This window comes from Xyrauchen texanus, chromosome 22 (genome assembly GCF_025860055.1).
Source record: "Xyrauchen texanus isolate HMW12.3.18 chromosome 22, RBS_HiC_50CHRs, whole genome shotgun sequence".
In the NCBI taxonomy this organism is placed as follows: domain Eukaryota; kingdom Metazoa; phylum Chordata; class Actinopteri; order Cypriniformes; family Catostomidae; genus Xyrauchen; species Xyrauchen texanus.
The window spans coordinates 11581235-11595045 of NC_068297.1; the positions used below are offsets into that span (position 1 = coordinate 11581235).

The 13811-nt window shown below is 35.6% G+C and overlaps 1 protein-coding gene across 3 annotated transcripts in view; it reads left to right on the forward strand.

Moving 5' to 3' along the window:
- Positions 1 to 13317, forward strand: part of LOC127662224 (regulator of G-protein signaling 7-like) — a 67433-nt gene extending 54116 nt beyond the window's left edge. For all 3 annotated transcript variants that reach the window (XM_052153327.1, XM_052153326.1, XM_052153328.1), the window contains exons 7-18: positions 1156 to 1220; positions 1704 to 1780; positions 2253 to 2334; positions 3852 to 3926; positions 4289 to 4387; positions 4604 to 4665; positions 9109 to 9219; positions 9866 to 9991; positions 10157 to 10343; positions 10463 to 10552; positions 11291 to 11330; positions 11936 to 13317. In XM_052153327.1, the coding sequence (XP_052009287.1) occupies positions 1156 to 1220; positions 1704 to 1780; positions 2253 to 2334; positions 3852 to 3926; positions 4289 to 4387; positions 4604 to 4665; positions 9109 to 9219; positions 9866 to 9991; positions 10157 to 10343; positions 10463 to 10552; positions 11291 to 11311 (995 nt within the window). In that variant the 3' untranslated portion in view covers positions 11312 to 11330; positions 11936 to 13317. The remainder of the gene's footprint in view (positions 1 to 1155; positions 1221 to 1703; positions 1781 to 2252; positions 2335 to 3851; positions 3927 to 4288; positions 4388 to 4603; positions 4666 to 9108; positions 9220 to 9865; positions 9992 to 10156; positions 10344 to 10462; positions 10553 to 11290; positions 11331 to 11935) is intronic.
- Positions 13318 to 13811: the final 494 nt, after the last annotated feature.

The following is a 13811-nucleotide window of genomic DNA, read 5'->3' on the forward strand; positions in this document are numbered from 1 at the left end:
AAAGGTGTCTGTGAAAGGAGTTGTAGAAGATAATTTTTTTGGATTGGGTATGCTTTTTTTGAACACTTTGTTATTTTGATTATATATTAATTTGTGTTGTTTGAATTTAGAAATATATTTGGTTTATTTTCTTTGTGTTTCAATAAATTAATTACATTACAAAATTGACCGGTAGGAGAGCATGCCTATGCAATTACTGTTATAATACTAACCATGATTAGTCTGTCATTAGATGAAAATGATTAATAACAGTTAAATTCTCTGTAATTTAGCAGAATGCACAGTACATCCAAAACTTGACGAGAATCATATTTTCTATGCTTTAAAAGGAACGTGTCACTGTCCTAGAAATATTTCTGTTGTTTTAATTCATTGCATACAGTCCATTTACACATCCAACTTCTAATGAATGTGTTGTGTTTGTTTATTTCACTGGTGTTTATAGGGAATGTACTAAATATCAGGATGCCAATTTACACCATAACCGGTGAAGAAATTCAGAATTAAATTGCATTTAATACAGCCCAATAGCCCATTATATATATATATATATATAAATAAATCAGTCACTTGCTGTGGTACTGCACCCTTGCAAAAGTGCTCTAGTTTTAGTTTCAAACAGAGGTTTTGTAAAGATTTTTTATTATCTAAAGTTGTACGTACATACTCTATGTACTGTAATATGGTTTACAAATAAGACTGACAATACATTGATATTGTATGTTCCACTGTCTATCCAAACACACAAACATTTTTGTTTTCAATTTACTTACAAATGCCTATGAATATGAATGATGTCATATGGTATGAGTATGCAAGTGTGTATGTGTCTCTGATTACTGTAATGCAATTTTATGAATTCTACAGTCTGAATAACACTCAGATGTTATGCAGTACAGTTGACAAGCTGGTGTTAAATATGTTAAATGTTAACTAAATGTTTTGTATAGCCTGTTTGAAATCCCTGAGGTGTGTGCGTCTGTATGAATGAATGAATCTGCACTTATATAGCGTCATTCTTTAAGCTTATAGGTTACCAAAGCGCTTTACAGTGTGTCTCATTCGCCCATTCACACACACATTCACACTCACATTCACACACCAATGGCGCATCTGTAAGTGTGCACTCACACACCTCTTGCCTTCTATCTGCAGCTGTGTACTTGTGCAAAAGAACAATGCAGAACAAAGCACGACTAGAACTGGCTGATTACGAAGCTGTAAGTAATCTCATCTTTTCTTCTTCTCTCTTGATCACATTTTCTCTCTTTTTTTCTCTCTCTCCCTCTTTCTCCTAAATTGTAGAATGCAGGTTTTAGACTTTGTATTTCTGACATTATTATGAAGTCTAACCAAAGCATGGATTTTTTGTTAATACATTTTTAGCCTAAGGGTTTAGAGATCTTCAGAGAACAGAGGTGCATTATAGACACAATATGTAAAGAAACAATTTACCGTATTTAAAAATTATAATAAAGTTGAATGGAAAAAACTAATTGATTATAAAATTAATTATTATAAATAAATTATATTTATATATCATAGAAAACCAAACATTATACTGTATTGGAGTACAGAACGGGTTCACAGTGTTCTTGATTGATCCATTAAAAGTATCCTCTTTTCGTATCTTCTTTGGTTTTGTTTTTTGAAATGTTAGGTGCTCTTACATTGCCCAAATGTTGTTTATTACCTACTTCCAGGAGAGTTTAGCACGACTACAGCGGGCGTTCGCAAGAAAATGGGAGTTCATATTTATGCAAGCAGAGGCTCAAGCAAAGTGAGTATTTCAGTGTTTCCCTCTCTTTCATTGACTGTTGCTTTATATGCCAATTGAAAGCCAGGCCACCCAGTGAGGTCAGGCAGAACACAGGGAAGTGACTCTTTACTTTGCAAAAATGAAAAGGTTTTCAGGATTAGCTCATGTAATCAATTGCTAGATATTTGAAGAATCACTGGTATTCATAAAGTTTGTCATTATGTCACTCTATTGGATTTTTAATGTCCATTGGACATACATTGTACGTTAAAGTTATTTTTGGATTGCTCTGAACCCTTTTCGTGAGTCACTTCGGATGTCGTTACAAGTTTTTTTAAATTTCATTTCTGAGCACTGTTGTGTTTTCTCTTTGCAGAGGAACTATAGGCAACATTATAACTTTTCATCTCAGTTGCATGGTTCAGTGCATGTTCTTTTGTCTTTTGGAAGTTAAATGTTATAATTGCTTTGGTTCTGTGTTCTTTTTTTACAGAGTTGATAAGAAAAGAGACAAAATTGAGAGGAAAATACTGGACAGTCAGGAGAGAGCCTTCTGGGATGTGCACAGACCAGTGGTAAGTGCTGGTGTCTGTGTCTACGTGCAGTAGAGCTGTATTTAGAAACGAGTGAAAACAATGTGGCAATTCTGTTCTCTTCAGGATTATTCTTTGTAATTGTGGCTTGTTTGACGTTGTTCCCTCACAGATGAATGATACAGTAGTTGTTACTTTAAAGAGCTATTTCTACCTGATCTTACCATTAAAACATTATTTTGTAATCTAATGCATTTAGGTTGATTATGTCATATTAAATTATATTTTTGACTGGAAAAAGAAGCATTTTATATTTCATCTTATTTTGAAATGCAATTCAAGACATGCTATAGCTGGGGCCTGGGTATTCTCAGCGAGTATTGACACGGACTACCACCCCTGGAGTCGCGAGTTCGAATCTAGGGTGTGCTGAGTGATTCTATCCAGGTCTCCTAAGCAACCAAGTTGGCCCGGTTGCTAGGAAGGATAGAGTCACATGGAGTAACCTCCTTTTAGTAGCTATAATGTTTGGTTCTCGCTCTCGGTGGGGCTCTTGGCGAGTTGTGCGTGGATGCCAAAGAGAATAGCATGAGCCTTCACACGTGCTATGCCACCAACAAGCTAATGTGCTCAACACGCCACGTGATGAGATGCACGGATTGACGGTCTCAGATTCAGAGGCAACTGAGATTCGTCCTCTGCCACCCCGATTGAGGCGAGTCACTACGCCACCACGAGGACTTCGAGTGCATTGGGAATTGGGCATGCAAAATTGGGGAGTAAAAAAAAAAGACATGATATAGAAATTCTCTTATGAAAATGTACCATGGTTTTACCAAAGTAACATTGTAGAACCTGTGGTACTATGGCAAAAATGTTGCTGTCTCAATTTATTTGTTGATTTAATATATTTTTTTTTTCATGTAACTATGGTTTTATAACTCACAGGGTATTTTAACCCACAAATTTTGTTTTAAATAATGTATTAGTAATGGTGGAATTATCATTAACTAAGATTAATAAATGCTCTAAAATATTATGCATTGTTAGTTCATATTAACTAATGTGGTTAACTAATGTTAACAAATAGAACCTTATTGCAAAGTGTTACCAATTTCTCACTCAATTACACTGTGCTGATCCCTCTCATTAGCAATTTCATGCTAACTTGACTAATCGTTTAAGCTTACGTGCTGCAGAAAGATGCACAAGTTCTTGCCCATATTTAACCAGTGCAGGTTTGAGGTGTGGTTTATTACAGAACTGTATATGTCTTAAGGCTGTTTGCTCTCTCAAGTTTCATTCAGAGAGTTTCACACCCTATACAAGAGTGTGGAAACATTGGGCACTATGTGATATAGAATTGAGTTCAAACAGCAGGAAACCATTTGATTGACAGCTCCATGCCTTTTAAAAAAAACATCCACCTTTCACAAAACACGAGGGAGTATACCAGTCAGGTGCAATGTGTCAGGAGATTAACAGGTTTTACAGCATGTGGTTGCCTGGCAGCCATAAACTATAATGCACCATATTCACAATGTATGTGTGTGTTTCAGCCAGGGTGTGTGAATACAACAGAGGTGGACATAAAGAAATCATCCAGAATGAAGAACCCACACAAAACAAGAAAGGTGCTTCACCACTTCTAACACCGCATATCCCCTGCAGTAAATTCAGCATTTAATCAAATAACTCCAGCTTCTAATTTCCTAAAGGCACACATCTAATCACTAAACCAATTCCATTCATTCTATCACTGAACCATTCAGCAAGCTGATTCAGTCAAGTCTCTAATCACTCCACCAGTCAGGGAGCCACACGAAATCCAATCAGAACAAGTTGCTTCACCAATCACCTCGCCGTTCGTGTGAATGTTTCTATCACTGATGCAATCACACAGTCTCAGTCACACAGTCACAATCTTTTCTCTAATGACTGAGCCGGTTTTAAGTGTTTGTAAATAAGGCTGTAAATTATTGTGATGTTTTTGCAGTCTGTATACGGCCTTCAGAATGACATTCGCAGCCATAGCCCCACCCACATGCCAGTCCCTGAAGCCAAGCAACCATCCGAGGAAGAGCTTCAAGAGCAGGTGATGTCAGATCTGTATGTGACATACATGTACAGTAAATAGGTATATTTCATATTTTAATTACTAAATTAGATTTTAAATTTGAATCTGAATTTATAATTTGAAATTGGACATTTGAATTTGATTTTGATTTTGAATCTGGATCTGGATCTGAATCTGTATACACTGTATTAACACACGCATTCACCCTGACTGTTACCATTGTTGTCTTTACAGATCAAGTTTTGGCAATTACAGTTAGACAGACATCGATTGAAAATGTCCAAAGTTGCAGAGAGGTAAGTCAGAGAGAGAGAGAGATAATTTTTTGAATTTCAGAAATCCTTTTATTACATTTGTTAAAACATGACATACATTTTTTTTTAAAACATCATCTTAAAAGGTATTCAAACCTTAAATTATCATTAATAATTAAACACCAAATCATCTCAAAAGTAATAAGATCATTCATGGTCTTATAATATCGAAAGTCATTTATAATCCTAGATTTTACAAGGTTAAATTCTTTTAAATTCTCATTTACATCACATTCAATCTTATTTTTCCTTGTAATATAAATTGCCATTTTGGCTTGACCCAATAAAAAATGTAGATTGTATTTTTTGACAATAAATCTAGTGGAGGCTAATTTATACCATAAAGCAGATGCTACTAGGTTGTTGATTACCAATAAACGGCCTTTATATGTAATTTTGGAAGTGAAAACTTCCATTTATATAAGCAACTTTTTTTCTTTTTCAACAATGCAATAAACATAAACATTGCGTCTCCTAAATACACACCCAAGTATTTAAAACCTTCTCTGGACCACATTAATCCTTCTGATAGTCCATTGGACCAACTATCAACCAATATAGCCTCACTTTAAGACCCGTTCACAGAGACTATTTCCAGCATTAAATCATTGTCTCTCTGTCCATTAATTAGCACAACAACATTGTTTGCATAAGCTGATCATTTAAATATATTTTTGCACTTTAGTATACAAACACCATTTAAATAATTTCTTAACTTGCATAAAAGGGGCTCTATTGCCAAAGTGTAAAACATTCCTGACAGAGCACAACCTTGTCTGACACCTCTATACACCTTAAAAGGAGTGCATACATTTCCATACATTTTCAAAAAACCTTACAAAGTACAAAGCTTTAATCATAGAAACAAAATCAGGCTTAAAACCAAAAGCTGTTAAAACATCCCATAAATTATTATACTCAATTCTGTCAAAAGTCTTTTCTTGATCTATTGACACTATACCAAAATATTATTTGTTTAGATTGTTGCAGATGACTAAAATCTCTCTAATGAAACTAATATTATTTTTAATATTAGTCTTTTTGGAACACAGTAAGTCTGATCAGGAAGTATGACTTTTTCTAAAACTACCTAATCTATTAGCTAGAACTTTAGAAAGCAATTTATAGTCACTACACAACAAACTCACTGTTCTCCAATTTTTTATCTAATTTAAATCACCCTTTTTCAGCAACAGAGCAAGAATTGCCCTACGACAGCTCAATGGTAGCCAAAATATCATTTAGCAGCTCTACTAGATCTATACTTATCTCTGACCAAAATTTTGTATAAAAATCAATTGTTAGACCATCAATTCCTGGAACTTTGCCACATTCCATACTTTAGAGAGCTCTATTCAATTATTTCATAGTTACAGGCTTACTGAGTTCAAAATTAGCTTCATCAGAAACCTGGGGCAAATTATTAAAAAAACAAAATATATATAAAAATAAAAAAAACAGTATCAACAGTTTTTCCATGCATAAGATCACTTTTATGCAAATCTTCATAAAAACTGACTGCCCTCTTTCGAATTTCAACAGAATCATACATCAATACTCCAGTATCTGAGTGTAAGGCTTGAAGAAGCCTTTTTTGCCTGTATCTTTTCTCGAAATTAAAGAAAGATTCCATTAAAGATGCGTCCATTAACTCTATATTCTGGAAGCGTGACCAGACTAGAGCTCCTTGTGTAATTGTATCCATCAGATTAGCTAAAGAGCTTTTCTTTTCTTTAAATCTCTTAATAAATGTTGACTCACCAGTAACATCAACAATGTCAGGTAAATCCAATAACTCTTTCTCTAATGTTTTAATTGTGCTAATTAATTCTCCTGTGATGTTAAAAGTATATTGTTGACATAATTGCTTAATTTGTGCCTTTGAAAGGTCCCACTATTGCTGTAGGGACTGAAAATAAGACTTTGTGGATCTAAAATTATTCCAAAATTCTTTAAAAATCTATTTAAAATACTTATCACTCAATAAGTTATTACTGAAGTGGCAATAAGCACTTTTTGGCTTAATAGAGTTTGCGGTTACAACACATTATACCAAACTATGGTCAGAAAAACTGACTGGAGTAATGGAGCAACTTCTTAAGAAACTAAACTGGTGTTTATAACCATAAAATCTATCTAATCTAGCACGGGATAGTAAATTGTCATATGCATGAACCCATGTATATTGTCTCTGAGAATTATGAAAATTCCTCCACACATCAATGATGTCATGAGATTTTAGTACTTCAATGAGTCACAATCTTTATTTCTCCCATAAATGAGGAAAGCAAAAAACATAATGAAAAAAAGAAAAACACAATTTTTTTTATTTTTTATTTAAGCATTTTTAATGCTGACGTTTTTCTCTGGCTGTGTATTAAGCTTTGTGAGGATTTTCTTCAAATGATACACCTCCTGATTTGTGAAGCAATTTTCACTCCTAAACATTTGAGCTTTTTCAATAAATTGCAGAACATCTGGTAAATATTCTTCAATGCGCACTTTCCTCGAATTTTCTGTCACTTTTAAGAATGATTTATATCGTCTAGGCAGTAGATCACTTTCACTCTCCGTATCAGTATGGCTAAAGTCATATTTAGCTCCTCTTGTTGCTTGTTTAACAATAGGACATTGCAGTTTTCTTCGTTTCTGAGGTGTTTTAAATGTACAGTAATCATATTCTGTAAAATTCTGACACAGGAGAGTGCACAACAGCTATTACGATGCTGTCATCATTTTGCACTTTGCTCACTTCACTTTCCGACCGCTCTCAAGAGATTTCTCTCTTGATCCATTGTCCACTACATTTTCCACATTTGTCACAACAATATATGTCTGCACTGAACTGGGTGCAGGCAACATCAGTAGCCACAGCAGTATCATTATGCATTTCTTTATCTTGTACCTTATCTTTAATGTTATTCTCTGATAAAGGCTTATTATTGGGCTTATCAACTTTGCCTGGACAGGTTCGGACAAGATGCCCCGTTTCACCACATCCAAAATTTTCTTGTAGGATCATGTAAACACAGTGCCTAAGTAAAACAACAAATGTCAGTAGCGGAGATTTACTCCCAATTGGAATCATGTTTACAACATTTGGGACAAAACTTCATTTGAAATGAAGGATGGTACATTGGACAAAGTTACTGTCTTTGAACACTTGGGTAAAGATACCATTGGGAGATCCATCATAACCCCACTTTCTACCAGCTGATTCGCTAAATCAATTGTCTTCACAAACACAACCACAGCATTATTCATGCGGAACACAGACAAAAAGTCTGTCCAGTTACTTCACCCACTGCTAAGCTGCACTCTTCTACACTGGCAGTCGAGTCTGTTTTAACTCCATGACGCCACGTCAAACTCCCACCACCCGGGCACGCCATGCTCCCAGTACACTTCTGGGAGCTGACACCCTGGTAATTCACCTGCTTTTTCCCCCAAACTAAATCCTCAGTACAAACAACAAAATCAAAAACGAAATATACTAAACATTCAAAGAAAGCAAAGAATACATTTGAAGATAGAATAAGATTACTCGTACCTGAAACAACAGCCACACGCTCACACTCAAATCTCCGCCCACTCACTCCGCTCATGCACACAAAGAGAGAGAGAGAGACAGATGAACAACCGAGAGGTCTTCATTATTCTACAGTTCTTAAACGATTTACTATTGATCTGTTTATTGGTCTGTGTAGATATTACTCATCCTGACAAACATGTTTCTCGTTTCATGTTTCTGTGAGATCAATGACTATTATTAGGATGTCACAACATCTCCAGTACAATTTAGTGCAACATGAAATTAAACCAATTTACAACATAGATCAACTATATATATATATATATATATGTGTGTTTAGTGATCTTGAATGAAAACAATATTTATCTTTACCTTGCAATTTTGTATTTATATTTTAATTTTTTTAAATGCAGTCTGTTCATGTTGGAATATACCTAATTTGTTGCCATTAACCTAGCTTCTACCAAGTTTAAAATAAATGTACGCCAAAATACAGTGTAGTTTGATTGGATGCATGGCTTATTATGTCAGCAACAAAATATATGATTTCTACCCTCTAAACATTGGTAAGCTTATTTATCATGGTTAGTTTAGTTGCATTATTTGCTCTCATCATTGTTCTTTACCTGCTGGCCACGAACCTATCAGAACAGACCTGTTACCTTTTACATCTGCATTTATTCATTTGGCAGACACTTTTATACAAAGTATAACTTTTTTGGGGGGATGCAAACCACCAGTTGAATTTCACTCCATAAATATGTTACAGTAGTTTGTATGCATTTGTATGGTATGGTATGGTATTTTACCAAATAATTTTGCCATTGAGTGACCTCTGTATTCCTCTCTTCTCTCCTCCCTTTTCTCCCTAACATCTGTAATGGTTCTTACAGTTTGCTGAGTTATACTGAACAGTATTCAGACTATGACCCCTTCCTGTCCACTTCTGACCCATCTAATCCCTGGATATCAGATGACACAACATTTTGGGAGCTGGAGACCAGGTCTGTTTGAATAAATATGCATTTACACAAACACCCATTCACTAGGTAATGCTATAGAAGAATTTAAAATGAAGGTAAGAAGTCAAAGTTGTGGTGATTAAACTTAAAGGTGCTGTAAGCAATTATTTTTTTTGGTGTACCACACATAAAATGTCCCTACTACCTAACAGGTAACACTGGTGACCTCCTGAGATATCAGGCCTGTCTCTGTGATAGCCTTGAGCTCTGTAAACAGAGTTGAGGGAGCAGCCCGATCTTTTATGGTCAATCAGAAAAGCTCTGTGTCTGCCAATCAACTTGCATGCTCAAAGGCTTGCTGGCATGTCTTTGCAGAGCAGGATTATGAAAATAGATGGTGGTCTTATTCGCTAGTCTAATTCAAATCTAGCAGGAGTTAGCATAATAAATGAAATCTCTTGCAGCATCTTTAATGTGTGTGAAACTTAAAAATAAATGAAAAATGTCAAGTTGGAATTTGAATCTGTTTGTATGTGTATGGTAGTTTGTGTAAAATGTTTGCATATGATTAGTGCATGAGATAAGGAATATGAGCAATGTGTTGGTTTTTATGGTTTGGTTTTTTTACTTTGTTTTTGTATGTATGATAGTAAAACATCTTTGTGTGTATATGTGTGTATTTTAACAGTAAAGAACCTGGTCAGACTAGAGTTAGACGCTGGGGTTTTGGAATCAATGAGGTCTTGAAAGATCCTGTTGGGAGAGAGCAGTTCCTCAAGTTCCTGGAGTCTGAATTCAGTTCGGAAAACCTCAGGTACACCAACAGTCCCCCTTCATGCCCCCTGCTGGTGGTGTGAAGCACTGCAACATGGACAGATTTCTCACCGGGCAAACCGCTAGAACTATTGGATATTTCATGTTTTGATTTAATATCCTGCAAAGTTTTCTCTTTTGTTGTTTAAAATCCTCTTTGTATTAGGTTCTGGTTGGCAGTGCAGGAGTTAAAGAGGAGGCCGATTCGAGAGGTGCCAACACGGGTGCAGGAGATCTGGGAGGAGTTCTTGGCTCCTGGAGCACCTAGTGCCATCAACGTGGACTCAAAGAGCTATGACAAAACCACACAGAACGTCAAAGACCCAGGACGATACGCTTTTGAGGACGCACAGGTGAAAAGCATGTGTGCTTGTTCAGCCGTTGTGCTATCTAGGAATAATCAGTAAAAACAAGTCATTTGAGTTATGTTTTAATGGTTTTAAATATTACAATTTAAATTTATGCCTCCCAGGAGCACATCTACAAGCTGATGAAGAGTGACTCTTACAGTCGTTTCATTAGATCCAGTGCCTACCAGGAGCTTCTGCAGGCTAAAAAAAAGGTAAAACTTTTTATTTGAAAACTATTTAAAAACGTTTTAACCAATTTATAATCTTGTTACAATCACTACTATATAGAATCATGTTGTGCATTGCACAACTTATCCACAACACATAAGAACAACTTACTGGTGAATGTACATGCACAGTACATTCATTTCTATTTTAATGCAATTATCACGAATACAGATTTCTGTGGGTACTTTGTGAGGACACCCTTGAGCTTTTTAACTAAATTTTATCTTAAGTTATTTCACATCTAAGTGGGCGTTCACGCATTTAACACTTTGCAGTGACAAAGTGACAAAACGTCAATAATTTTCAATGAGAGATTACGATTTCTCCGACCTTTCTTGTGTAGCCCCATTTTTTTCCACTCTTTATCTTATGGTTTGTTGACTAAGTTGGGAGGCATACAGGATCGCAGAACCTCATTTGAAAAGTTTACTCGTAATGTGGTAAGTGGGAGTGGCCCTGCCCCCACAATGATAGCTTACCTGTCCAATCAGACACCAGCTCTGGTCAGAAAAGTTGCAATGCCACGTTTAAATCATGTTGTCATGCTAACTCAGCTTTTGTCTTCCACAGGTTTAAGCAATCTCTTCTCGTTATTTGTATCATTATCAACCAAAATGTTTACCTGTGGTTTGTCTCTCTTTCTGCATGACTCTTCATTTTGGTCTCCTGTTGAAACAGTTGCCAAAATGTGTTCCTGTTCACTTTCTCTATCTTGTCCACAGAAAAGTAAGAACTTGTTTTGAAGGAAGGAAATGCTTCCAGGTAACCCTGTTTCTCCTGTATGTGTTTCTCCTGTTCATGTTAGTTTGAGTAGTCTGGAATGTATCATTGCATATATTTACTCACCCATGTGACATTCAAAACCTGTATGATTTTTTTTTCCCTTCAAAAACAAATAGAGCAGAATGTTCAAGCAGAATGTTCAAGCTCCTCCTTTCCATACAGGTTATTAGGAACATATGCTGCTGAGTTTAAAAAATTACAAAAAAAAGCACAAAGTAGTATAAAAGTACTCCATATAACTTATGTGAAGTCCTCTGAATCCATTTGATAGCTTTGTGTTGGGAACAGACATACATTTTAATTGTTATTCATTGAAAATGAAGCTATTTACACCAGCTATTTTCACCTAGTTTAATGTATCCTCTCTGGAATTCATGTGTTTTTTGTATTTGTTGTCATTGTGGTGTCTGTGTTGGAAACCTGCTTTGGGGTTAAGTTTTTTTTTTTTTGTAAATGAGCCATTGAAATGAATAATTTCCTTGTTTAGTATGCTTAAATTTGGGTTTTAAATGTCACTGCCCAATAACATACAAAATCATATTTTCTTCTCTGTTCTTTCGCTCTGTTTATCTCTCTTGTTTCAGGGGAAATCTCTGATATCTAAGAGGCTGCCTGCTGTCATCCAATCTTACTGAGCTTCAATACAATCAACTGAGGATGAGGACGCTGTCATTTTCATCTCTGTCATTCGATTGGTCCAGATCCCAGATACCCTGGAAATGGACCGAATCACATGCATGTCTAAGAGACTTGATTTTTTTTTTTTAAATCAGTTTCTACTTGCTACCTGCTAGTTTCAGTCTGTCAGACAGTTAGACATTAAGGACTTCTAATATTTGAGAAACGCAGCAATGTCTTTCAAAAGAGGAAAATGATGTTCAGGTCTTCTCCTTTCCTCTTCTGTCTGTCAGGACTATGTCTCCAGTTGTAGACTGATCTAAATGATGTCAAAACCAGATAATATAAAGTCATTTAAAAATCACAAATATAACAGCGTGGGCACATTGTGTAAAATCGAGAAGCTTTAGACACAGAGATGATCTCTTCCTACTCATCTTTCATCTCTTTTGCATTGATTTTATTGCACTATAAAGGGTTTAGCACACGTTTGCTTATTGCACCTGTGTAGTCGCATGGGATATACCTGAGAGCGACTGGCCGTGACTCATCAGTTATTTTTTGGCTCCCTCTGTTTATTTTTTATACCATGTGTAAACACACTTTTACTTGAAGATGTATTAAAGTCAGTCCTTTATCTTAAAGTCACACACTGATTTCTCTTTCACTGAGCCAAGTGTTAAGATGTACAAAAACAGTGACAGCAGTTGCACACTTTTTTTTGACATGTTAAAGCTTTAGTGCTGCCTCGGGGATGCAGGTTTGTGTCTGGGCTGCGTCATGTTCTGATCTCATTCCCGCTTTCTTTTCCCTATAATTTCCTATCCCGACTTTCCTGTCCAAAAATGTTCTTCTGACATTCTTCTTCACATAAACCATATAGCTTTGTATGGTTTTGTTGCATGATTTATTGTGTGCTTTTATATACTTTTATAACTTGTAATTGTTATGTATGTCTGTAAATATTTATGTTTGATCTCCATATGAACCTTAATGTTACCTACCAACCTGATAACAAATAGGAAGTTGACATGACATTTTAAACCGTGACAGTAATGTTCTGCAGTGTGACATACTTCATCTAAAACAATTTCATACTTTTTTTTTCCAATTCTCTTATAATTATTGTATATAGATATATGCATGCAGTTTTAATGATTTTATATTGATTTGGACACTACATAACCATTTTAAAATATAAAATGGCAAATAAGTGATTGAAATGGTCACCAGTTGCATTGCCTAGTATATGCATTTCCTGTTATTCATTCATCTCCATTTGTATCTTAAATCTTCATGTTGACAAAAAGTGCATAAACTACCCCAACACTTCACAAGTTCATTTTTAACCACTAGAGGGCAATGACTCCATCCACCATGTTCCTCTGATGGTTATTGTTTCAAAATACCTTTGATTGTGTGTGCAGTGTGAACATAAATCTTTAGATCCAAACCATCCAACACTAATAATAATCTCTGAATAGAACAATTTCCTGCTATCAAGAAAAGGAGAAATTTCACATGACATTTAAGAAACTGCTTTAGTTTCTTTGGAACATCATTAGAACCACCCTGGACCACCACAGAGGGTGTGTGTGTGTGTGTGTGTGTGTGTGTGTGTGTGTGTGTGTGTGTGTGTGTGTGTGTGTGTGTGTGTGTGTGTGTGTGCGTGCGTGTGCGTGTGTGTAATCAGTGCATGTAATATTTTATTTGGGTGTGTTCAGATACAGTATGGTGCTAATACTAACTGTTCAGAACATTCTATGTGTGTGTTTGAGAGAGAAAAGAAAACGAACAAGAGAGGGATGTCATTCCTATTGTGGTCAGATGGAGATGAGTTTA